The sequence below is a fragment of the Idiotropiscis lumnitzeri genome, chromosome 4, assembly GCF_059441095.1.
Source record: "Idiotropiscis lumnitzeri isolate Australia: NSW breed Sydney's pygmy pipehorse chromosome 4, RoL_Ilum_1.0, whole genome shotgun sequence".
NCBI lineage: Eukaryota > Metazoa > Chordata > Actinopteri > Syngnathiformes > Syngnathidae > Idiotropiscis > Idiotropiscis lumnitzeri.
Genome location: NC_142394.1, coordinates 31,213,681 through 31,239,597, shown reverse-complemented (window position 1 = coordinate 31,239,597; position 25,917 = coordinate 31,213,681). Strand labels below are relative to the sequence as shown.

Here is a 25,917-nt window from a genome sequence, read left to right as displayed (position 1 = left end):
CTTAGATTCATTTAACGAATGAAAAATTTGCTCTTGTCAGGAGCGAACATCAACTTTTCGATCCATCGCAAACAAACCACACACGCAGTCTTTTTAAAATTCTATTATTCCACATCCTGTCATTGTGTAGATTCTGCGTGCCGTTTTTTCTTGAAATGATTTAATTTAGATGTGCAAAAGCAACCTTAATGTTTAGCAAGAAAAAGACTGTTGCTTAGTAACTTAGCAGCTGTCAAAGTCTCACGCTTTAACTTGTGGATGGTAAAACTTGCAAATGGGCATTGTGCACTTTTTAAATGAACGTCTTTGTATTTTGCGCGTGTACCGTGAATAATGGAAAATAACTAGTCAATGACAAGAAGTGGAAAGCTCAAGAGTCCCCCAAAGGTGACATGGAAGTTAAAAAAAATAAAAACTTGGCATTCCCTCGCAAAGTTTGCGAGATAAGCAAATTATTGTTATTTATTTAATTTTTTTTGCAATGGAACGCTTTTTTTAAATGCACGTTTATGTACTTTTGGGTCATCTGGACAGTACTAGAAAGCAACTCGAGAGGAAGGAAAGAAGAGGAAAGCCGGTCTGAGGTGGAAGGAAGGAAAACCTGTTGATGTAATCACATCAAACCCACCCAGGGTGTGACCGAAAAAACTGATTGATGTAAAAGATGCAAGTGCATCAAATTGTTCCATTTCAATAAGTATCAAATTGTTTTATTGGAGAGATGCACACCTCTAATATATAATCCATTTAAAGGAAATGGCGTGGCACCTGAAAGTTCATACTATAAAATAATAGCAAGAAACTCAATGGGATCATACGCTCTCGAACTGAGCCCAAGCATATTGAATCGCACTGATTTGAATTGTGCAATTTCTAAGTGACTAACTTATAACCTTGTATCGCATCCCATGTATCGAGATACTTATCGAATCATCTCTTATTGGCGATATGCGGATGGGAAGCAGTCGCCGATGGGCTTCCCGGAAGGTGCCGAGGCAAACCGAAAATCAGCCCCACCGCCCCCCGCCTTCCTCCTACCCAACTCCCTCCCTCCCTCCCTCCCTCCCCGGTTGTCGCTCCGTGGTGCAAGCAGCCATGTTGCCGCGAGCTTGTTCCGGTATGAGGGCTGGCTGCTGCGCCTAGACCGCAATCGGACGCAGCTCGTCGCTTCCCCCCACCCCTAAACCCTGGAAGCCGCAGTTCCATCGATCATGGATCGTACAACCTGATTCGAACCTCCGGGCGGCCAAGCTGCTGGGGGATTGTCATCGTCGTCGGGTACTGGGGCTTGGTTGGGTCTATATCGGCCATACCGCAGTGCAGTGCGGTTCTGGTGAACGACCTTATTATTCCTATGAGCGCTAGCGACGCCCGGGTGCCGCTGGCTTTCGTGGATTTTGGACTGTGGTGGCTCGCTTGTGTGGCAGCAACCTCCTCTTCTTCTTTTCTCCCTCCTCCGCCGCCGCCGCCGCCGCCGCTGGAGCTCTAGCGGCTAGCGAATTAGCCCAGTTAGCTCCGCCTTGAAGGAACGTCGGGTTAGCTCGATGGGCTAAAAAAAAACAAGAAAGGAAAAAAAGCAGCCGAAAACTAAATTCTCAAGTGGGCAATGTTACCCTTTTCTTTTGTATCGTTTTTGTTCATTGGACACCCCATCCTGGATTTCTCGTCAGGGACGATTGTTTCGTGTGAGTTGGCAAGGTCGGGACGGGGACCTCGCCGGGAATAACTTTGGCCTCGAAGTTTTTTTTGGCCTGATTTTTTTTCTTCATACATCTGAAGGAGCTATTCGTGGAACAAAAAAAAAACGCACAACAAACTGGGGGAAAATAGCTTTCCGGAACACAACGGCCGTTTGTCGTTTATTCACTCGGCGTCGTACTGGCTTTAGCATGCTAGCCACCTAGCTGTAACTTGTCTGTCTCAGCTCCATTCGCCAGCTTTATATTCCGTCGTCGCCAGTGACTCTTTTGAAGGGCAACAATAAACAGGGACTCCGCATAGTGGCATTCTTTTTTTATTTTCTTTTTTAATATTAACAAACATGGGACGTGCCGTTGAGCTAGCGCGCTAACTGCTAGCCGCCGATGTGGGATCCAACTTGTTGATTCACGGGCTATCTGACCTGTTGCTAGCGGGCTAGCACTGGGATTCTTTTTTTTTTCTTTCAATTTGTTTCTTTTTGAACCCACACCGAGCTTCAATGTTTAAAAGCCACTGAGGAGTCAATCTTTTGGGCCACTGCTCCCTTGCGCCTTTTTGACAACAACATCCCTCTTGAAGTCAAGCCAACATGTCAACAAGGACCCCACTGGTGCAAGTTATCGAAAATTCTTCTGGCCAGGTAAGATCATCACGTCCACTCATGCACAAAAATGAATATAATCAAATAAAATAGGACAATGTACAACTATTCTTATTTACACTTATCTTTTTAACTGTTCTTTTATTTTTAGGAAAATGCAGCAGTTTTTTTTTTTTAGAAAAGTGCAACTTCAATTGTCTTTTAAAGGAAATTGTCCCCTTTCAAAAAAATGATTGTTACTGAAATATGTTTACAAGGATTTTTTTTTTGTATCTATAGGTAGTTTCATCATAATGCTGAAAGTCAGCATTGTGCCTAGATTTTGGTTTCATTTAACATTTACATGCCTGCTCCAAACATCAATGTGTGTTGCATTTGTTGAAGGCTGTAGCACCACACCAGCGCACAGAGACAAGTGATCTAAATTAATAAAAAAAAAAAAATCAGAATTGGGATAATCTAATCAAGTCTTGAGTGAATCGTGACATCCCTATCAGTAAATATTTGTATGAGTAACAAGTAAGACAAAAATGCACAACCGTGCTTTACATGCTTAATCCATTTGCTGCTACTTTTGAATGAAGCCCTGTTTTTGGTCATCTGTTTGCACTCTGTAATCATCCTTTGAATCCAAATCTGTACTATTGCCACACAATTTAGTAAAAGTATGCGTTACTATCTCATAAAGGCCACGTATAGAGGAAAGGCATCGGGTCTCGAAATACACCAAGGACGCAGGAGCTATCCCTAAAAGTGGTCTCCATAAATGCAGATATTTTTAACTTCTGGTACGTGTCCAGGCTTTTTAAGTATTCATTGACTTTATGTTAACCTTCTAGTATTGTGACAACTGATCCCTTTTTCCACTGACGTTACCATCCGTCGACATTCCAAAAACACGTCGTCAATTATCGGTAATGTCACGCGTCACAAAACAAATGTCAGCATTTATTTATAATATAATATATATTTATAATATGTCGTGACAAACCACAACATATCAATCTCTTTCATAAATCACAAGAAGGTAAAACGGAAAGGGCCTTAGCTGTACGGTCGGGTGAGTGAAATACCAATAAAGCAACTCAAGCACAAAATGGAGCAAAATTGGCATTTGCTGATGACTGCAATAACGTACTGAATAATCACACAACAGTAAATGGTTAAAAAACACACAACTAGAAGGCCTTATCCTCGTTCGCGCGGTGGAAAGAAGACGCAAGCATGCTATACTGGAGACGTCGTCGTTGGTGTGGTATCTGTAATTACATTGCCAGTTATTCAAATAATTACCGTAAAAATTGAAGAAAAAGTTGGCGCGATGCATTTCACACCTTTTAGAAAAGCTAAAATGTAAAATATGCCACGACAATATGTGTACGGTTGCAAACACAAGGTAATGTTTTAATGTCTGCTAATCTGAAACTTCTCCCGTTTGAATGTATTGTGACCAAAACCAAAAAAGCACATTTCGGCACGAGCTGACAATGGCCACAGCACGAGTTACTTAACACGCAGAAATTTCACCTTACTGTACACGCTCATTCGCTGACACCCACGTCACTCACCTTGGCCAACCCCCTCCTTGCAAAGCCATACGCACGCAGTTCAGAATACTACAGTAGAACTTTACTATGGCAACTCCAGTGAACAAAAATAATAGCTGCATCTTACATGCTCGTTATTGTGTAATAACATGTTTGCCTCAGTCTTTTTGGAATGTTTTTTGGGGGGAAAAACCCACCAAATTCAACAAACAGGAGGTTCCCTTGATTCAACCCTTGCTGATTACTATGACCTGGATAATTGACATACTACACAGCCCCCCCCCCAAAAAAAAAACACACAATAGGCGTTTTTTAGTCACATCGTGACTTCGTAAGTTAAAAATGACTTGTGCAATTATGCTATTAGGCTAACGCTATGTCAACACCGTACATGATGAATTACAAATTAACGTCATAAAATGAGTCCCTTCAGCGCTGTTTTCCTTATGGTTGTACATCCTCAACTTGGAGTCACATACCTCGGGTTAAAATGTATGCAATGTGCTGCGAAATTGGGCCCAATATCATTGGGAATGTTCAGCGCAATTGACTCCAAAATTGCTTTGATTCCGGCTCCTTTTTTTGTCTATTGAACGCGATGTGAAAATGATTACGATCATTTTGTCTCTTTCTTTGATTAAAAAAGTAAGGCACTTGAAGGGGCAGAAAAGTTTCTAAATATAAGTTGGAGACACGAACCGTTTCCAACCCATCTGTTTGAAGCCATGTTGTTCGTGCAAGCAGTGCAAATGGGGGGGGTGCACCTTGTATTGAACTATCAACAGTGTTAGTTTAGAATTAGACAAACACAAAATACACACTTGGTTCAGAACATACCGTGCGGAATATAAATGAGTTAAAAATATATTCTGATTCAAAAATCGCTGATCTTTTGGATTCATTTTCTTTCCCCACAGACAATTGCTTGCCATATTCAAAACGCTCTCCACTTTTAATAAGACGTGGCCTAACTTGAGTTGAAAGTAGGCGTTAACTCGATATCAATGTGACACGTGATCGATATCATGGAAGTGCGAACATCAACAAAATTGCTTTGGGCTAGCAGCTAATGCAAACAAGCATTTACAACGCACCGATGGAGGTGAAACTTTGCTCGTGATACTACATCACGATGTACACAAAAACAATTCATCGTTTTGTTTTCATTTGAAATAGGTTAAAAATGATCAATGATAGGAAATACTTGTATTGTGAAACATTTCTCAGCAATGTCGGCCATACTTGGCACATTTGTGTTTAACGAGGCGTTTATCAAATTTCATTCTTTCATTGTTGTGTTGACCTTATTAAAGGTTAAGTATTATGTTGAAATTAAATGATCTAAATTCAGCCTTTTTTTCTCTGCGTCCTAATTTTTAACAGTTAAAAAAACAGACTGAAATATATTATGTAGTACTTCCAACGTTAGATATTTTGGAGCCATCTCGCCGAGCACACGTTGAAAGTGACTCTTGTCAGCAGATCAACGTGAACTGGCGAGTTCACAATTAAGACTAATGTCAACTTGATAGTTGAACGTTTCCTCTGCAAATGAATGAAGAGAAGTCCAGGTTTGGGAAAAGCAGCGCTTCAAAAGTTTGTTTGATTGAAAAGCAGCAAAGGAACATGCCGAGCTTTCAAATGGGAAGGCCGAGATAGCAGATCAAAGAATGGCCCAACACAGGAAGTGCCGCAATTTGGCTGCTCCCTGAAGATTAGGGCGCGACCGCGAAGGCTCGCTTGTCACATTCACGACTGGCTGTCGGTCAAAAATGTTCGATAGCAGTCACCGATACCGATACCTTCACTTTGATACCTGTTGCTGAACGATGTCAGTTTTATGATATCAGTTGGAGCAAAACAAAAAATGCAAATCTTGATTTTTGCTGTCCACGTTTGATGTCTTTGCCGCGCAGTTTTGGTTGCCAATTTTCATTGCAATTTGGCATCATGTATGTTGGCGCATGCATGTACGAGCCGGATGCTCAGAATGCCGAAAATGTTACGGCCGAACGTGGAGTGGAAACGAGACCCATCCAGATTGGAAGATTGTTGAGCTGTATCGGCTGCGCTTGTTAGTCTCGCGTTATTGTTTCAAATTTGATGCTGTGCCGTGCCGTAAATGACACACGATGTCGCTCTATTTATTCTGCTCGCATTGAGAGCACACGTCATTGTCGGTTGGTGTCCTATATTTAGATTTAGATTCATTTCCTGTCATATTTTGATAGTACGAGAAAGCATAAATAAGCTTTATTCATGAATCAAAATTCAGTCATTGTGACTTGTGGTTGGAGGTTTTCCAAGAAGATGAGTTCATTCGTCAAACAAATAGAAAGTCGCTTTTCAAACTGGATTGGAATCGCACGTACCTTTTTGCAAAGCCTTCTTATCAGAAGTAAAACACTTGAGAAAGCAGACTTCGTCCAAGTGCTTGGAACAAAGATGACTCGTCAACGGCGGCGTGAAATGAACCAAACGGTTTAACGTTAGTTGATGAGTTGACAAAAAAAAAGAGAGAGACTTTCTAAGAAAAAAATGGTCAATGTATTTTGCTTGTGAAAAAGCAAAATGTATTCTAATTCAGATTACATCTGCGTAAAACGGCAAAAGAATGATTTTGTTGTTGACGGAAAATTCATAATCTGATGGAATTTCAAATGCTCAGGTTAACTATTAACTATAAAATGGTAGCCTTCCTGAGCATTTGCCGTATTGTTAAAGAATAATTGTAAAATTGCTGATTCCACAAATGGTGCCTGAGGGATGGTCATTTACTCGTTGACAAATTTAGAAAAAACAATTCTGGAATTATATTTAACTGACTTTGTGTGCCCTGCGATTGGCTGGCAACCAGTCCAAGGTTGTGCCCCACCAATGCCCGAAGACGGCTGAGATGGGCTCCGGCACGCCCGCGATCCTCGTGAGGAAACGCCGCTTAGATAATGGATGGATTTAGTGTCTTTTGGCTGCGTTTGGTGCTGCCATTTTGGCTCGCAACGCTGCCGGCAAGCAAGTTCAAGTGAACTCAGCCATTCACGATTTTGTGTCCGTGTGTGAGGAAATACGCTAGTTCCTGTTTGACAATATTCCCTCGTGTCTCCTGAAAGAGACCAACGGAGCTGGAAATACAGGTCTGCCCCTGACGTCATCTTTGAGCTGGGAGTTCGGTGGGACACGCACACCATGGCTTTGCACTTAGCGTGTGCTAAGCGGCCAATCTCAGCCGGGGTCCGAGCTTCAGATGCGACTCACTTGGCCACGCCTCTTAAAGCCATGCATCAACACACAAATACCACAATTGTTGTGACTTGCTAAAACCTAGAGTTTTGCTTTATTTTTTATTTTAATTTTAAAATACATTTCATACAATTAGTTTGCTTATATAAAACAACAAAAATGAGATTCATGACATTTCGTTTGAATGCAAAAGATTGATTTGATAGTTACGAGTCAACCTTCCGCTCTTCTCACCAAACAGATGACGACAACCGCTGGCGCATTTCCTTCTTGTTTTTCCTTTTTTTCTTTCTTTTGGGGGGGGTGTGCTCTCCTCATTCATGCTCCCGTTGAATGAGTCACTGCGCGAGTATGACGAACGGTAGCGAGCGCGTCGTCGTTCCGCCCAGGAAACCGTAAATTCTGCCTTGCTCCTTTAGCAGTGCAGTCGCTAGGCAGAAGAGAGAGAGAGAGAGAGAGGCGGACAGACAGACAGACGGACGTAGCAAGCTGGGGTCCTAGCAACAGAGAACCTGCCTTACACAAGACGCGCGTGCGCACGCAGCGCATTCATATTTGTTCTCACCATCGTACACAGTAGCCGTCCTTCAGACACACACTCAGTTTGTGTTTCACTTGACTGGAATGACATTTTAATTGAATGAGCTGTGTCAGCAGCACTATTAATCGCCGCATGAACAGGTGCTGCAGTGTGTGTGTGTGTATAGGATTGTCGAAAAGAGAGTGCGGCGTAAAACAAGCCTTTCCAGTTGAGTGGCGTTGTAGGTGTGGCGGCGCACTGTTGACCTGCCTTCAGAGGAGCGTGGACTTCCCTCTCCGCCATGACACTTTTGTGCCTCGACAGTTGCCGTGGAAAAAAAGTTGAAGTGGCTCAATGTTGTTTTTGTTCTTAACACGCATGATTGGCCATCTAAACAGTCATGTGGACTCGAGCTGGGCCATGCGGCCTCAAATTCAGATCCCAGTTTAAACCGGATCCCTTCACCATTTAGAATAAGTGTGAACATTTTAAAGGAAGCTTTTCTGAAGGGGTTAATTTGTTCCATTTGCAAAGCTAACTTGGCTAAAATTAAACGAATGGAAAAAATGTAAAGATGAGCAAAAGCAAAAACACCCTCCCAAACGTTTAACGGGAACCCCAAGTTGGCTGTGAGCTACTTTTCGATGGGTGTGGCCCAAAAAAACAAATGGCAAATGACACAAAGTGATGCACAGTAAAACCAGAATGGGGAAGTAGCAAAACTGAAACAAGAAGAATTGGCAGAACTGCGAATCAAATCGCTGCAGTCGACCGATAATCGATTAATCGTTTGGTGACGTTTCAACGGTCTCATGGCAAAAGATTGCACAACATGTTGAGCGTTTTGAGTCGGAACGCGTTTGAGAACCCTTTGCTCGTGTTACCCTGTTAATTTGACATCTTGGAAATGGTCTGATCTGTCTCTTCAAATCGGAACCAAGTCTCCGTGGTTTCTGTTTTGAAGCACTTGTCACTCTGCCCGAGTCGCATACGATGATGTGATCAATAAGCAATTGTCGCGATTGTTCGTTCGATTCCAAATGTGTACCGTAGGCCAAATATCTTGTTCGTACCATCGAGATTTAGAAGCACAAACTGTGCCGTGCACACGGAGACTCGCTTTTTGGGGTAATCCGGTTCAAGAGCCCATTCACACCAAACTGGCACCGAGTGCGACACCGACATGCTAAAGTCAACCGGCTGTGTGGAGCGTTTGCACAGCCCCTATCGGAATATGGAATGCACGTCAGAACGGGGAAATTTTGGATTTCGGATATGGCTTTGTTTACATTCGAGGAACATGGAAAAAAAGTTGTACTTGCGGACACTCAGATGCAAGAGAACAACCCCAAAAGTGTCAACAGCAGAGCAGTGAGGACAAAGAGGAAGTCGTCCGTCTCAGTGAGCCTGGACTAACCTTCTCACCCCGCGTGGCTGGCGAAAAGTTATGAAATGCTCGACTTCCGCTTGATAATCACGATACTCGACTTGACCGACACCCGAACTTCACTGCAGCTGACCAAAGACGAAGAATTGCTACGCAAAAATAGTCGCAGGATGCAACACGACCAAAGAGATGAGGATAGTCGTATTACGTCGACCCCCCTTCATCCCTCCCCGTCCCCCCCATTCCATGCAAAAGATGAATTCTTCACTGGAAAAGTGGCACACCTATTTCCTCACGCGACACAATTTTATATTGCAGTTTTCAAAATTTTGATCTGCGTTCGCATGCAGTTGACAGCCAGCAGAAAACCCTTTGCGCTTAAGTGCTTGAAGAGTTGAGCTGGCTTCACGTGTCATGGCGAGTGTCTCTCTCTTCACACAGCTGTTGTCTTTCTGCTTTGGTGTAGCTACATGAGCAATAACATCTCAAAAGTGGTTCCGTCATTTACGGGTCTCCCAACTTTTATGGTTTGCAACTTAAAAGCCACTTGGTGATTTTTTTTTATTTTAATACAAGCGAGCTTCTGATATGCAGTGTCGTGAAAGAAGGTGAATCACAGTCGCTAAAGCGCTTTCAGCCTCCTGTTGTCTGTCGAAAGAGTTGAACTAAAAAATGACGACACTTGCGAGCAGCTCGAGAAGAGGCCAAAACTCGCATCCACATGTTCCTGACATCACTCACGAGAGCAACCCTGGAAGTGTGATGAAAAACGATTTGAATTGGAAAATCGGTTTCGATTGAAAAGATCTCAGAGCATCCAATTAAACCAAATGTGTCATCCTTCAATCGTGTCACACTCAATGTATCGAGCTATGTACCAAAATGTCTTTTATTCTAGAGATGCGCCCCGCAAATGCACTTTATGGTACTGTCAAATTAACTCTGAAATGACAACAAGAAGAAACTCATTGTGTCATAAAGCCGTCCGATATCATATTGACTCATTCTCCTACTGTCTCAAAACGAATCGAATCGTTCCACTTGAACATGAATCGTATCTTCTGGCTTGTCCCAACATACATTAATTGCGCTTTATTAAACTAGTTCATTTTTTCTCCCAACTTATGTTTTCATACAGTGCAGTACTGTTTTCCTCTGGTATTTACTTTACGCTCGGTGCCGGTTTTGCTTTAAGCATCAAAAGAAGAACGTGGACTCCCCTTTGTGTTACAGTCGTGTTCACCATGACATTGTCCGCCGCCCGCTCCCTCGCCCGCTCGCTCCAAAAATAAAAATCATTTGCTCCACCCTCACACAAGACCACATAAGGATCTCCGCTCGGATTCCGGCTTGCTCGGATGCAAGCGAGCAAGCTGAAGCCCTCCCATTCCACTTGGGGTGCGCAGTCAAGCTTTCAAACGCGCGGCGGACGTCTCGGGAGCAGGAAAACACAATCAAGTAATCACAGTTTGCCCGGGCCGCAAAAGTGGAGGAAGCGCTCGCTTGCGCTCTGCGGCTTATTGGTGACACAGAGCGAGCCTCTAATTCGTTGCACAAATGAAATCACGAGTCGCTGTGGAGAGGGGCGGTCGGGAGAGGGCCGAGGGAGGCCGACGGCGCCGTAAAGAACTTGCAGAGGTTGTTCTTGTGTGTGTGATTTGGCCCGCTCCCCGCGCCCGCCCGTCTGCTTGTCGGTGCAAGCGTGCCTTTGTGTGTGCACGGGGATGTGTGTGGACTTGTGTGAATGATGTGTGTGTCGTCACCCCAAAGCCGGTCGGACCCTGATGCCGCTTCACCTGTCCTCTCGGGTCGCTCCCGCACGCAAACCTAAGGAACTTTTCCAGGATTTGCCACTAAAACCCTTTTTCTGTCGCTTCAACTAACTTCGGACTTGGAAAAGTGTGAAAGAAACACAAAGATTATGCTGCATTATCCCAGAATGCATGTCTCATCAAAGGATGAATATTGCATGTTAAACTTTAACCACGAGAAAAGCAGCGGCAACAGGAAACGCCAGCCTCGGTCTGCCATGTTTGCTCGCTGTGAGCTGCATTTCCTGGTTACGTTTTGCCAACTCCAAGTTAGTCGTCTTGCCAAATTAGGAAGGAATCTTTGCTCTATTCCATTTGAGAAAAAAGGGGAAGGAAGTCAATTGAAAAATGTGAAATGTATTTTTATGACGGATCAGGTTTTGTTTTGACAAATAATAATAATAATAATTAATAATTATAATAATAATAATAATAATAATAATAATTTGCCCTTTATTAGTCCCACAATGGGGAAATTCGAGATTCGAACCCAGGCCTCCTGGGGAGACTGGGTCCTGAACGCGGCGCCTTAGACGACTCGGCCATCCTGGCAGCCACAAGTATTGGGCCATTTCATATCGTTCGGCACAAAACTGCACTTTGTGTAACACTTGCTTTCTGATTTCTCCCGACTTGTCAGGAGTCCAAGTCGTCGTCCGGCCGCTCCAGCATGTCGCGATGTCGGAACTCCATCGCGACGACCACATCGGACGAGCAGCCGCACATCGGCAACTATCGGTTGCTGAAAACCATCGGCAAGGGCAACTTCGCCAAGGTCAAACTGGCTCGTCACGTCCTCACCGGAAAGGAGGTAAATGTGTGCGCGCTTCACGCACACGCCACACTGAAAGATTATTCTTGAGCTGAACTGAAAGTAGAGTTGATGATTCTGTTTGGAATTATTTCGTAATCGGTTTCATTGGTGTCATTTCAATCAATGTTTTAAAGACACGGACAGTACGTATTTTATTCTAGTGGAGCTGCCGTACTTGGCGACCTTTTGTACGTGCGCCGCAGATCGCGCTGTAGCCACAAATGAAACAAATAACGACGGGAAGGCAGAGCCTGAGCTTTTGCTTTACTTGAGGTTGTAATATCATTTCAAACAGCAAAATTGCCCAAAATAAAAATTCTCGCTGCTCTGCTCGATGTCGCAGAGGCGTCAGTTGAAGACGTCACACGCACGTTTGTACCCGACGCTCTCGAACACTTTGTGCACTTTGACCTCGTTCACACTTCAACGAGGACCGCCGGGTGGAGTGTGCGTATCGCGATTGATACGTTTAAAGCAGGGGTCTCACTCGCGTGATAGTTTGCGGCCCCCGCCTTATTATGAAAGTTTAATGTTCGTGCGGCCCGCGAATTTGATATGACTGGCACTTTACAGTGTAATTAAAGCTTTATAACTACAGAAGTAGGCCTACTCCTCCCAGAACTATGGTTTATGCTTAGGATCTCTTTTTGACAAGATTTTGATTTGATTGACAGGAGACCCATGCGCGAACAGGATGTGCAGTCTGACGGAGCTTTGCATCAGCACTAGCACAGACGGGACTAATTATAAAATGTAGGATTACCTGGTCACAGTGGATAAAATTGAACCGCGGATTATTGTTGGGCACATCTTCAGCTTTAAAACGAGGGTAGGATTGTAATTTTTTTTCGATGTTTTAGTAGGGGTTTGATTGATGAATGTTCCACTCATGTTCAGGACAATTCATGTTCAGAAGATTAAAGAACTGTTAATACAGACATTTGACTCATTATTATTATTATTATTATTATTATTTATTATTGATTAATTTTCTTATTAATTCCTTATTTATTTTCTTATTAATTCCTTATTTATTTTTAAATCTTATTTTGTGTTAAAAAATAAAAATAAAGACATTTGAGAAGATTAGATTTTTTTTATTTTTTTCTTGCGGAAAACCTGATGTGGCCCAGCCTCACCCAGAGTCTGCCTCTAGTGGCCCCCAGGTAAATTTAGTTTGAGACCCCTGGTTTAAAGTGTGAAGCCAGATTTATGGACATTCTGCTTTTGTTCAGTTAACGGACAGAGATCGTATTGCTCTTGGAGACACAAAATCATCTTTTGCGACCGAGAAAGTCTTTGGTTTAACGCGGTATCCGCTTGTGATGTGACCCGGCAGCGTATCACGTTTAGGAGGGGAGCGGCAAAGCCACGCCGGGGCTGCGCTCCTTCTTTGGACCGAGTCAACACGTGCGTGGGCGGGCTCTGTCAATGTGTGACAGCTCTCTGCCTGACACCCTGATAACGCTCCATGTGATTCGGCCACACCACACACGCACGCACGTGCGCACGCACGTGCGCACGCACGTGCGCACGCACGCACACACAGCGGCAAAACGAGGGCAAGTCAGAGGGCGCCAAGGAGTCAAATGAGCACCACTAGAAAGAAGCGAGAAAGAAAGCATTCAATTGTCTTCAGTCCTTTTGTTCTCCTGTACGTTGTTGCCAAACTGTCTTGAATTCGCCCCCCCCCCCCCTCGCACTTCTCACTTTGTATCCCTCCCATCTGACTCTCTATTTTCGTTTCATTTTTGTCGCTCCCACTCTGTTTTCGTACCTTGCTGTCGACACTCGCGCGTGTTTGTATTTGGCCCCGTTATGCAACGGATACCCGCTGCCATTGTGCTATCGCCAAACTTGTACGCCTCACTAAGGCATCACTTGCCAACGTGCGGCTGGCTTGCTCGTTCGCTCGCACAGGTGGACTCGGCTCCAGTCTGCCTCTTGTGTCATCCATGAAGTTCATGTTGTTGTTATTTTTGCCTCCTAGGTGGCTGTTAAAATCATTGATAAGACACAACTCAACTCCTCCAGTTTGCAAAAGGTGCGTCCAAACACACACACACACACACCCACTCATTGTTCATAAAAAGCCAGGCCCCACTGTCACTCGTAATCGTCCTTACTGAGCTTTTCTGGAGCAGCCCGCTTTTCAATGAGTTTTAATGACAGGAAATAAGATGCCATTACTTCCTTTGATCGTGACTGGGTGGGGTCTGTCCACTTGCACGCGCACTCTCGCACTCTCGCCATGTGTGTTTGCATCAAGACAAATAAAAATGCAGAACCACTGCCGTGCTTGCCACATAACGGCCGCCGCTTACACGCCGCCTTTTGGATTGACACAAAGGGATCAATGTGCTGAAATACGGCTTGTTGAAAAAGTCCGGTTGCCACCCGGTTCTACAAATGCCAGGGTCATTCAAGAAATAAGGTGAATTTTTCGGTTTAAGGACGTCTAATACAGATAGAAGCTGCCTTTTTTTCCTCCCAACACTGTCACACACGTTTCCCATCTGTGCAAGCTTCCGTATTCCCTCAGTGTCAAATTCCTTCTCAGCCAGTCGTTCACAACACTTTGAAACGTCATGCCTCTTGTGAACGCTTTCAAGGATCTTAACAGATGAAAGTCTGAAGAGGGAATGAGGTCATTGATTGTTTAGATCACCACTTCTGTCAGCCGTCCAGGCCCGTCTTTATCCTCAAAACGTTTCCGTCCTTCTTTCAACAATTTAGAGCCCGCTTGTCGTCATTTTTTCGACTGAAACGTGTCACCGTACTCGGTTGACATTCTCCGACAGATTTCAAATGGTTAGCATCCTTCAGCATCCAAAACTTTGGAAACTGACCTCTGTTCAATCCTGGACTGTGCTTCTTGGTCGGCTATTTTTGTTTTTGTTTTTTTAATTTGTAGAACAAATTAAATCCATGTAAAAAAAAAAAAAAAAAGGGAATCTACTATCTGCATTACTGAAAGAAATCACCTTCTTCATAGAATAAACCTCGTATTTTGCCCCAACAATGACAATGGCGACTCAGACTGCAATTCAAATAGTGGAACGCAGTTTTCAATTTGCAAACGCTTCAGTTTTCAAGAAAAAACCAACAAAACAACAACCTCTGCTTCTTTTTAGTTGCTTGCTAGTCTTTATTTTATTTTCTGATATCATTTCTAGAGAGGTTTGTTGCTTTCTCACTGAAATGTACGTCATTGTTGCATGAAAGATGAAAAGTTGAAGTGAGGAAGCTTTGTATCTGTTCGCCATGATGTCATTATCTGATTTGTTTGCGGCGCACTTCTTTGGTAGAATTTTTGTCAAGTTGAAGTCGACGCTTGAAAGTGGAAAGGTTTAGTAAGTGAACAATCACTGAAGTAGATAAACTGTCCTTCATATTAATTCATCTGAATCGCAATTTTGAGGGGAAGAAATTGTTTTCTTAACGTTAAGCCCCCAGGCTCGGAACCACGTGTGGCGTACTCTCGGACGCGCAGACTTTGTCAAGCTCAGAAAGTGTTTCGTCAGGAGCGTCCAATGCGTGTTTGATCCAGCGGTGTGTTGTTGTTGTTTGGCAGCTCTTCCGGGAGGTGAGGATCATGAAGATGTTGAACCACCCCAACATAGGTGAGTCAAAAGGAACACCCACGCCTCGCACAACACGCAAAGGCCGCAAATGACCGTCTTTTTGCTTTCCCTCCGCCGTCAGTTAAGCTCTTTGAGGTGATCGAGACCGAAAAGACTTTGTACTTGGTGATGGAGTACGCGAGCGGAGGTGAGCGTGTGATATTTGGAGCTATTTATTCAAATGAAGCAGCGCGTCGGAGCCCTTATTGTGTGGCCGTTTTGTAGGCGAGGTGTTTGATTACTTGGTGGCTCATGGCAGGATGAAGGAGAAAGAAGCACGTGCCAAATTCCGACAGGTATGTTCCTTTGCGTCACTTGCCATATGGCCTATTCCTAAACCGCTTTTGAAGTTTAAACAAGTTTCCATAGGCATCAACTTTTGTCCCAAAAATAAAAAAAACATAATTGTTCATGCCAGTGGGGAAGCAATTTGAAAATACAGAAGCCCCCAAAAAGAACAAGCGTCCAGCCCTGCGTTAGCGTTACAGTGGCTTCCTGATTGTGTTTTTCTTGTGCAATTCACGCTCTCTGTCCCTTGCTCACTTTCTCACTCCCCAGATTGTGTCAGCAGTGCAGTATTGCCATCAGAAGTGTATAGTACACAGAGACCTCAAGGTGACAGCACACACACACACACACACACACACACACACACACACACGATTATGAAATGCTGGTGACCGACCCTCTCTTGACTGTCATGTAACGCGCCTAAAATTTTCTTACACAGTCCAGAAAAGCTTCTGGAGAGCAGACACAACTCATTGTAGTCATGTGTTCCATCCCCTGCGAATCCCGCTCACCGTCGCCGTGTGGATTTTTAGTTGTTGTTAAATGAGCCTGAATTTCACAGTAAAGTGACGAGAATCAAAAGTTTTCCCTCATTATAGTCTATATTTTCCATTGAAGCTCTCTTGAGCCTCGCAGTCATATACACAGCAAAGGTAGAGAATATTTGGAGCCAGTGAAAAGGAGAGTGGACCTGTTGCTAGGCAACCAGGCCCTACTTGCGCTTGCTGAGTTTGCCCGTTGTGTGCTACCTTGCCGGTGACTGCAACCGTATGAGAAAATATTTAAGACGCACACGAGTTCATCAAATCTCAAAAATAAATTGTCTGTCCGCAGGCAGAGAACCTGCTCCTGGACGCCGACATGAACATCAAGATCGCAGACTTTGGTTTTAGCAACGAGTTCACTCTGGGGAACAAGCTGGACACGTTCTGCGGCTCCCCACCGTACGCCGCGCCAGAACTGTTCCAGGGCAAGAAGTACGATGGGCCCGAAGTGGACGTGTGGAGTCTGGGGGTTATCCTCTACACGCTCGTCAGCGGCTCGCTGCCTTTCGACGGACAGAATCTCAAGGTTAGGACCTGCACACCCGTCCATAAGCGTGTGGATTCGTATCTTATATAAGCGACTGTCTGTTTAGTGTGGGTGGTTGTAGCATTTGTCTTTGTGGCTTCTTTTCCTCCTACCAAGCGGAATGCACCAGTTTGAGCAAGCGCGGCGATTTATTCAAATTGTATTTGGAAGAGAACTGATCAAGCTTTGGTGCGTACTGCTTTTCGTAACGCCACCCATCGTACTGTGCACTCAGGCGGCACCCACACGATGCATCCTGGACGCCCAGACACATTTTGGGTGGGCGATCTGATACCAAATGTGATGTTGATGTTAACATTCTTGTGAAGTGTCTAGGTTGAGCTAGTTTGCCTTTGCTCTGCCTCACGCTGCGTATGGTTTTGTTAAATACAATTTCTTGACTTGTTTAAAAAAACAACAAAAGAAAAATAGGACTCTCTAGTCAAATAGAAATATAAAAGACCCAATGCAACAGAAAACACTAACGTTTAGCGGGCGGATGGTCCAGAGAAACAGAAAAAACACTGTCTCCTCTGAGACTCGGCTCAGCGTTTAGTACCTCCAGTAGCGTCTGGTCTGCTGACTTGAGGCACCAACAAGCAGGTGCGTACAGGTGGAAGAGCTGAGAAGTACGGTAGGGAAAGACCGTTTAAACTTTCAAAAACAATCGAAAGTATCTTTAAATGATGTACAGGGAGCCCATGAAGGAAGCTAGAATTGGAATTATGGGCTCCCTCCTACGAGCTCCCCGTTAGGAGGTCAGTAGCAGCATTTTGGTCCAGCAGCTTTCATGAAAATTCAAAATGTTCAGTGCCATCCAGGCTTTGATTTCTGCCAGACAGGACAAAAGTGGTCTCGAAGGAAGTTTCCTTTCTTCTTAGCATGCCATAGATCAGATTGTCAACCACATAGCAGTGGAAGGAAAATACCCTGCTTTCGTAAGATGGAACCCAGGGGCAGCAAGTACGATGAACAGGAGGGCCCCAGAATTGAACCCTGAGGAACGTAATAGGACAAAAAGTCCTGCCGGCCAAGTAGGATCTAGACCACTCTAGAGTGCTGCCACTAATGCGAACCTGGTGCTGCAAATGAGCCAACACAATATACGTTGGTCCACCGTATCGAACGGATTCCTGCCGTCGCCATTTTGGTTGACTGTTTATTGATTGCGTTACATAAAGAGTGGAAAGTGAAAATGAAAAATGTCTTTGTCCAACTCCAGGAGTTGAGAGAGCGCGTACTGCGTGGCAAATACAGGATTCCGTTCTACATGTCCACAGACTGCGAGAACTTGCTAAAGAAGTTCCTCATCCTCAACCCCTCCAAAAGAGGCAGCCTTGAGGTAGAAGTGACATCACCAAACCACTTTTCTCTGCAAACCCCCGAAAAAGATTGGCAGAGCTGTTGCTAACGTCTTTTAGTGATTTTTCTCCCAGCAGCAGATAATGAGGGACCGATGGATGAATGTAGGACACGAGGAGGAGGAACTCAAACCCTACATTGAGCCCCAACCAGATTATAAGGACCCGAGGAGGACAGGTGCTCACGTCCACTCTCCGTATGAACGCTGGCGATTTACATGTTGAGTTCACAAGACTAACAGTAAAATATGCTGCGCGTGCAAAGACATTATGCTGCAGATGGGATTCTCTCAGGAGGAGATCCAGGACTCACTGGTGAATCAGAAGTACAACGACGTGATGGCTACCTACCTGCTACTGGATTATAGGAACTCTGAGGTGCGCACGAGTACCACCATTTTCATTGATTTTTACATTTTTTTTTGGTGGATCTACATGTTACACGGGCATGTCGGTTTTGTAACTGCATGAATTTTCTGTTTTTGGTGTATCAGTTGGAGGAGGGTGGCATCAAGCCCCGGCCCGGAAGTGATGTAAGCAACATAAATGCCCCCTCCCCGCCACACAAGGTACAATGGGAACTATTACTAAGTAATAGCCTCTGTATTGTGGCCACGATGGCGGCGGCGTCATAATCACCATTTCCACAAACCTGACTTGCCCGCATGCTCAAATGGTAAAATGAATCCCCAACCGACCTCAATGTCCTTCCCTCCTTTCTCAGGTCCAGCGCAGCGTATCGTCCAACCAGAAGCCTCAAAACCGCAGAGCTACTGACCAGGGTGAGACGTGTGTGGCGTGAGCCAAAAAAAAAAGCTCCGCTTGGATCACATTAAAAATGGAGGCCGTTGCCAGGATCTTTGGATTTGGGTCTGCGGCGGTCTTGACTGCAATATCTTCTCTCCAGGCTCATCTTACTCAAAGAGAGGCGGGCAAGCGGACAACCGGAGTGCCGGAGAGGATTCTGGGAGGAAAGGCTCATCAGGCAGCTCCACGACCAAGGTGCCGGCCAGCCCGCTAGTTCCTTCTGACCGCAAGAAGAGCGCCACGCCCTCCACTGTGAGCTCCAACGCATTTTCACCAAATATGAATTGCTCCCTGTGCATTAGTGTCGGGCTGAACAAGTCATCATATTCAGATGTTATTAAAGTTTGGGGTTTTTTTCTTCTCTAGATGATTTTAGTGCTTAAAAAGTTTGTCCATGTATTTTCATATCATTGTTTCATGAAATGCTCAAGTGTTTAGGAAAAAGCTTAAATGTTTTGTAAGTTAACAAAAATAAATTTAATTTTTATTTTTTTAATATTTATTTTTGCTTCATTTGCCTTTTTTTTAAGTGTAAGTGTAACCTATAAGTAAGATCAAAACATGTACGGTATTTTCACGACCGTATTAAAAAGTGCTGTCTCAGTTACGGGCGCTATTTCTGTATTGAACACAAACATATTATCGTCACAGGCATGGTCAAAGATACGCCATCCTAAAACTTACGGTAGCATGCCTGCACGCTAAATTGTACCCAAGCATGCATGCTCGAATATGTTTTTAAGAAGGCAACGAGAGCAAAATTGAGTTCGGATGTACTTTTTTCGTATTTAACACGACAGGTTCCCTCTTGTCAGTGTCGGTCCGTCTCGTTGCCGCGCGGCTTGTGAAAAGTCTGCCTTATGGTTGTGAAAATATGGCATGTACGTTAAATCTGATATTGTTTATTGTAATTCAGATCGTTTGCTTGTTTGTTAAAAGAAAAAAAAGCAGAGGAATAGGACCTTGACAAAAATAACAGCATATTGAATCACAATGTTAAAAATTGCAAACCAAATGTTTTCAATATTGTTTAGCCCTACGACTTCCACAATAAACTCGGCGAGGGAATTTTGGAAAATGTCGGCGTTGGCTGGATTTTACCTGAAGATGAGTTCCAAAGATCAAAATGGAAGCGAGTTACTCATTAACCTGATTAATTACCATATGGCAATCACAAGACGGAACATTGACTTAGAGTTCAATAACATTTGTAATTTTTGTTCTGACTTTCGGACAAGGCTGCTTTGTGCTGTTTTTTTTTTTTTTTTTAAATAAATGACGAATCATTACAGATTATTGCTTTATTCCTAATTGTTATTCTTCTGCGTTCTCCTTTCAGAATAGCATCCTGTCAACTGGCACCGGTCGCAGTCGGAATTCTCCTTTGACTGAGAGATCCACACTGGGTCAAGGCATCCAGAATGGCAAGGACAGGTACACATGAACAACAAAGTAACCGTTCTCATCGCGGGCCACTTCAAGTAGTCTATGAGGAAGCGCCCCCCTCCCCCCCCTCCCTAAAAAAACAAAAACATGGCACTTTGTACCTCAGCCTGCTCTGTCAATGAAACCATCGCACAGCTGAACTGTGGCTCCGTCCCAGACTTGGGCTGCTTCTTCCTGAGCTCCAGGAGAACAACTCCACATTTGACCTCATCCCACCCCGCTGGATGAGGAAATGAAGCTTTCCTGAGAATTTAGGCCAAACCTCCAGTAGATTACAGATTACCATGGAAACTGTCCAGTCGGAACAGTGGCGGGATTTGGTGGGCACGCATAGTCACAAAGCGCTTTTCCCTTTTACCCTTCAAAACGAGCTCACAAATGTGAAAAGCGCTTGCTCATCAGCTGTTGCACTTGTACTAAACACACCTTGCACATGTCCACACACTCACGCTTAACCCGGCCAAAGCTTTGTGTAACGTTTGCGAAGCATTCAACATGAAACCCTCAATCTCCACTGACGCTGAGTCCCATTGTCATTTCTGCTTCATGACTTGTTTCGCCCATCAAAAGTCTCAAAAAAGACAAGTTGAATCTGTTTTGATTTGTTCGTCCTCCAGTGGTCATTTGAGACAGCGCTGCTGTTTTTTTTCCTACTGTGGTTTTCAGTTATGTCATCAATGCTTTTATACAGTACGTGTCCACCTCCACTTCTGCCCCAATTTTTTTCTTTTCTTTCTGCCCCTTCCCTTGGTGCTCTTTCATCGGAGTCCTTTTCCTTTCCCCGCCCTCTCTAAGGAGATTAAAATGACTTGTGATGGAATATTAACTCCTGGCGACGTGACGTGACGTGGTCCTTCTTAATAAGCTTACACAGAAAGGGCCACGCACACACAGTTGCACTGTTGCAGCCAGAACGCACGAAAATCCACCGTGTGACCCACAAACGTGTCGCCGAACAATATGTTTAGATGCAAGGAGACAACTCATGATTATGTTCTCTGCGAATCACACAGGACAACCTTTTCTTTACAATGGGTTCAGTGCACCGCCCTCGTGTCCTCGTATCACGACCGTTCGGTTCGAGTGGTAAAAAGGCCGCCTCCTGAGATGGATGGAAATGAGTGGATTCTGATGCCTAACTCATCTTCCCCGAGCGCAATAGTCGTGACTTTTGGACTTGACTTCCCCTTTAAATCATGACAATGCAAGTTTGAACTGTTCTGCGCGAACATTGATTGCATATCGTCCTCGTGCGCGATATTGTCCATGCACTACTGCGCTCTTTGTCATTTCAAAGTAATGCTCTGAGAACGACGACATGTTTACAAGTGAGGCAAAAGTGTGGACTCGTTGGCACGCTACTTGCGTATTTAAAAAGGCAAACTAGCACTCTGTAATATTGTTTGGAAACTTTGTGGACACAGATGATTAACATAACACCTGAATGCAACGTGAAGAAGTAAACCGTTGCTGCCTCATGAGTTGATGCTGCAACTCAATTTGTTGTGCTGCTCGTTCTTGCGTGGTCGCCTTGGAATCCAGTCATGCAGACACTAATCTACAAGAATAGTGCTAATCTTGCAACTGACTCAGTAAGATGCTGAAAGTCATTATTGTCATCACCCGTCCGTGTTTTACGCCAGCGTTCAAGTAGGATGTCGACTAAATGCTCACTCGACTTGGCATCCGCTTCCTCAGTCCCTCCTTCCTGTTTTCTCCAGTTTCTCCTTCCACCCCATCCCTGCCCTCCCCTCATTTAGTGTGTTTTAATATGTGCTGCCTCTAACCGTGCTCCACCTCACTACCCTGCCCACCCACACACAACCATGTGTGTGTGTGTTTGTGTGTCTTGTCCTCCCCTCATCCCGCCCAGCCTAAACACTCCGGGTTCCCGCGCCTCCACTGCCTCAGCCGCCGCCGTCCTCTCCTCCTCATCCTCGCGTCCCCGTCACCACAAGTCCTTGTCCTCCTCCAATCATCCATGCCCCTCTGACCTGCATGCACCACGACCCAGGCAAGTCTCTCGTCAAAAACTCACACACAGAGAAATGTTACTTCTGGCAAGATTATATGTGTGGGATTTTTCATATTTTGTTCTTGTTTTGTATTTTTTTATATAGATTCAAGTAGTTTTGATTGTTTTATAGAGCAATTTTGTTAATTTTTACGAGATTTTTTTTGGAAAATGCTTTTTTATTTGGGGAGTGCCATCTTGCCTGTGTAGACGTACGGCAATACCGAAATTTCAAAAGAACCCCCAAAGATGGATTATTATATATTTTGTTTTAGCGATGTGTCTTTATTCATTCAAGAAAATGCTTTTTCAGTGTTAGTTTTTGTTACTAAATCCATTTTATTTTGATTTTCTTTTTCTAATCAATACAGAAAACTTTTTTTATGTTTCACAGCAATAAAAGCGAAATTCATTTGCCCCTGCAATGGTCCCAAAATGCACAAAAGTGACATTTTAAAATGTTGACCCGTGCGACAAAGTTTCTGCACATTGTGACTGTCATGGGTCAAATTGGACTTAAGCCTTTCAAATGGATTTTAGATTGACTTCACGTGTGAATCCAGGAGAATGGGAACTTTGAAACTGTACAGGCCGCATTGTCAACATGTGTGGGCTCGGGTGCTCATTTTAATTTGGCGAGGACAACCTTCATTCTTTATGCTTTTTTTTTAAAGAGTTAATTACGAGTGCTGAATCGCAAAATGTTGTCAAGCAGGAGGGATCCTCAATCGTGTTCCTAGAGGTTTGCTGTCCTGCCTGTTTTCCATCTCTCGCACCTGAGTCAAATGATCAGATAATCAGGAATGTCTGCAGAAGCTAGATAACAATCTTGATCATTTGACTCAGGAGTGCCAAAGAACACGCAGGACTGACAGCTACCCATCGAGGCACACAATTGAAGAACCGTGCTGTAGAGCTTTCCATGGGGATGCTGAGTGCTCGTCAGTCTCCTCTTTGCTGCGAGGCCAAAGCTTAGACAAAATGCACAGTGTTATTTTTAGGCTGCCTCTGCAGCCAAAGGTTCAGTCGGCAGCTTTGAGATCTTGCGAAACAGCGGTTTCCATCTCATGGCTGCAATGAGTACTGCCGAATGGCTCATTGACTCATCGGTGTTGCGTCGCTTTGCTCTTGTTTTTGACTTGCTTGTTTGAGTCCGTTTGTTGGCCACTTTGATATTTTCTCAATTTTTTACAAGCAGCAGGATCTTTGCAGAACATTAACAAGAGCAACGTGCAGTCTGAATGCCAAGGTGGCCCTCAAAGCACTTTGTGGCTTTTTCTGCTTTACATTGAAGTCTCATTATGTCGCATGCGTCCTTCAGCAATGAGTTCGGACTGTTCAGAACCTGGTTTGGAACGCTGGACAGATGGTATCGCTCCAATACGATAGGCATCTTCCCCAAACTCAGTTCGGCTCCTCTCAAATGATTGAGTTTGGTGTGCACCTTTGATTTGTACTTTACTGCTTAGAATGAGCGTTTGTGCTCCACATGGATGACGAACACCCAACAAAATGTCTCTCACCAACCCTCACCCCCTTAGGGGGGCGTGTGTGAACCTGGGGAGCATGCTTTTTCCCCCGCAGTACTACAATGAATTGCAATTGCACATCCACTCCTGTAGTTGGCAGTGGCGCTCTCCTTGCCCATTGTATGCAGCGAGTGTTAACTCGACGGCGTACGTTTGTTATGCAATGAAAATGCTATTATTTAGAATTGCGGCGAAGAGTGTGTGGTCGTTGTAATGATGACAATCTTTGTGTTGTTGTGTCTCTTGCTGCCTTTGACCTCCTCGCATGATTCACCTACTCCTCTCTCTCTCTCTGTCTCTCCACTCTCTCCTCCAGCGCCCCACCTCAGCGGGCACCCGGCGCCTCCCCGTCGGCCCACAACATCAGCAGCGCCACGGTGACGGACCGCACCAACTTCTCCCGGGGGGTGGGAATCCGCAGCACGTTCCATGCGGGCCAGCAACGGGGGGCCCGGGACCAGCAGGGCTCGGCCTACCCCGGCGGACCCGCGTCGCCGTCGCTGTCGCACGGCAACAGCCAGGCCCGCAGGACGCACGGTGCCACGGGCATTTTCAGCAAGTTCACGTCAAAGTTTGTACGCAGGTGAGTGGCGCAAAAGAGAGGCCTGCTAAAATTGAAAAAAAAAAAAATGGTAGCGTGTTAGGATGTAGGAGACGAGCAACAGCATAAGAGGAGTGGACGTGGCAGAAGATGACAGGAGATCCAAATTCTCCTCGTGTGGATGAGCGTGACAGAAATAAACTTCGCTGCCAGTGGAAAGCCGTTGCGATAGCCGCCGCGTCCTTGAAGTGCTCGTAGAGCTTGAGCCTTTTTTTGGCCTTTTGAGGTTTCAGACTGAGCAGAAAATAACAAGGTTTAGGTTACATGTCATTTCATGTGCTCATTTCCTCGGAGGAACCACCTACCGACCGTACAGCGATGTCATCTGTGCTCGCCCGTCCGACCTCATGTCACGTCGCGCTTGCTGATGTGTTGCGAGCGAGAGCGGTCCGAACCAGCAGCTGGCTCTCCTCTATAATTTTTCTCCGCGCGGCGGTGACGCGGGAGTCATTGCGGTTTTGCATCCGAGCCTGGCGCAGTTCAGCTTGTGGCGCACGTCGACACACTTTTCAAATATGATCTCGGTTCATTTGGAGACCCCGTCCGTGTTGGTGCTAGTCAAGGAAGTGACACAAAAGGCAAAGTGGAATTTAGGGAGCCATATTGAATGTTTTTTTATTTTTTTTTTTTAATTGGTCAGATAATCCAGGTCATTTGAGGTGAGGTAAAAGCGATTCTTTTCATCAAATAATTTATTGTCATTGTAAATGGCATTGTTTCTAATTACTTAATTGTAATTCATTTGAAAATGGCAAATTGAATATTTACACAAAATAATTGTATCAATTGTGAGTTTAAATGACTAAGAAAGAATCAATTTTAGGGTGAAACAACAAAACCCGTTTTGTGTAACCTCCCCTTTTTTAGTCCTAATTAATTATAAATAACCAAATTGTTTTGTTTTTTTAATCTCTATATAAAATTCCGGGGTGGTGCTACCCCCACGTGTAAGGGAAGATTTTGATAAACATGGTGTCGATCATGAGTTCCACCGTAGATAAAGGCAAAATGGCATCAGCTGTTCCGCTCTTTCTGATTGGTTGTTAGCTAGCGAATCAGTGATGAGATAGACGCAGATTATGAGATGCAACACAACAGGGTTCTATTTAATAAGTTAAGCTCAACAAACTTTGCTTTTTTTCTTGGATTTGTTCCTGCGTGTTTGAGGAGCGCGTTGGGCAAGATGTGAATTTGATTCCTGTTAATGTTCCGATGGGCAATGACCGTGTCGCGGAGGCACGACCTGTGAGTTGATCTTATGGCCACCGCTAAAATGTTAAATGGCTTTCTGTTTGGAAGATTGACCAGAAATCATTTTCAACCTACACGATAAAGTAAATCTATTCATAAAATTGCTTACTTTGCTCACACAATTTAATAAACCAACTTTAGAGGGAAAAAAGAGCAAAGCTAAATTTGTTCATCAAATACGGAAGACTTGATGTGAATGCTTAGTGGACTGAGTTCAAGAACGAACGTAAGCAGGGCTGGCGATAAAGGGGGGGGGGGAGTAACAGCAAGCCTGGCGGCCATGTTGTTGTTATCCAAGATGA

The 25,917-nt window shown here is 44.4% G+C and overlaps 1 protein-coding gene across 13 annotated transcripts in view; it reads left to right on the top strand.

The window, feature by feature from the left end:
* The first annotated feature begins 1,063 nt into the window (after positions 1 to 1,063).
* The window catches only part of LOC148339233 (serine/threonine-protein kinase MARK2-like), a 31,432-nt gene continuing 6,578 nt past the window's right edge, over positions 1,064 to 25,917 (top strand). For 7 of the 13 annotated variants that reach the window (XM_088295230.1, XM_088295227.1, XM_088295225.1 and 4 more), the window contains exons 1-17: positions 1,064 to 2,341; positions 11,448 to 11,618; positions 13,612 to 13,665; positions 15,196 to 15,244; positions 15,327 to 15,392; positions 15,470 to 15,540; positions 15,803 to 15,859; positions 16,370 to 16,606; positions 17,829 to 17,948; positions 18,043 to 18,145; positions 18,233 to 18,345; positions 18,462 to 18,536; positions 18,692 to 18,749; positions 18,875 to 19,026; positions 20,114 to 20,208; positions 22,094 to 22,234; positions 24,080 to 24,346. In XM_088295230.1, the coding sequence (XP_088151356.1) occupies positions 2,291 to 2,341; positions 11,448 to 11,618; positions 13,612 to 13,665; positions 15,196 to 15,244; positions 15,327 to 15,392; positions 15,470 to 15,540; positions 15,803 to 15,859; positions 16,370 to 16,606; positions 17,829 to 17,948; positions 18,043 to 18,145; positions 18,233 to 18,345; positions 18,462 to 18,536; positions 18,692 to 18,749; positions 18,875 to 19,026; positions 20,114 to 20,208; positions 22,094 to 22,234; positions 24,080 to 24,346 (1,880 nt within the window). In that variant the 5' untranslated portion in view covers positions 1,064 to 2,290. The remainder of the gene's footprint in view (positions 2,342 to 11,447; positions 11,619 to 13,611; positions 13,666 to 15,195; positions 15,245 to 15,326; positions 15,393 to 15,469; positions 15,541 to 15,802; positions 15,860 to 16,369; positions 16,607 to 17,828; positions 17,949 to 18,042; positions 18,146 to 18,232; positions 18,346 to 18,461; positions 18,537 to 18,691; positions 18,750 to 18,874; positions 19,027 to 20,113; positions 20,209 to 22,093; positions 22,235 to 24,079; positions 24,347 to 25,917) is intronic. The other 6 variants (XM_088295235.1, XM_088295223.1, XM_088295228.1 and 3 more) reach the window with 5 other exon arrangements.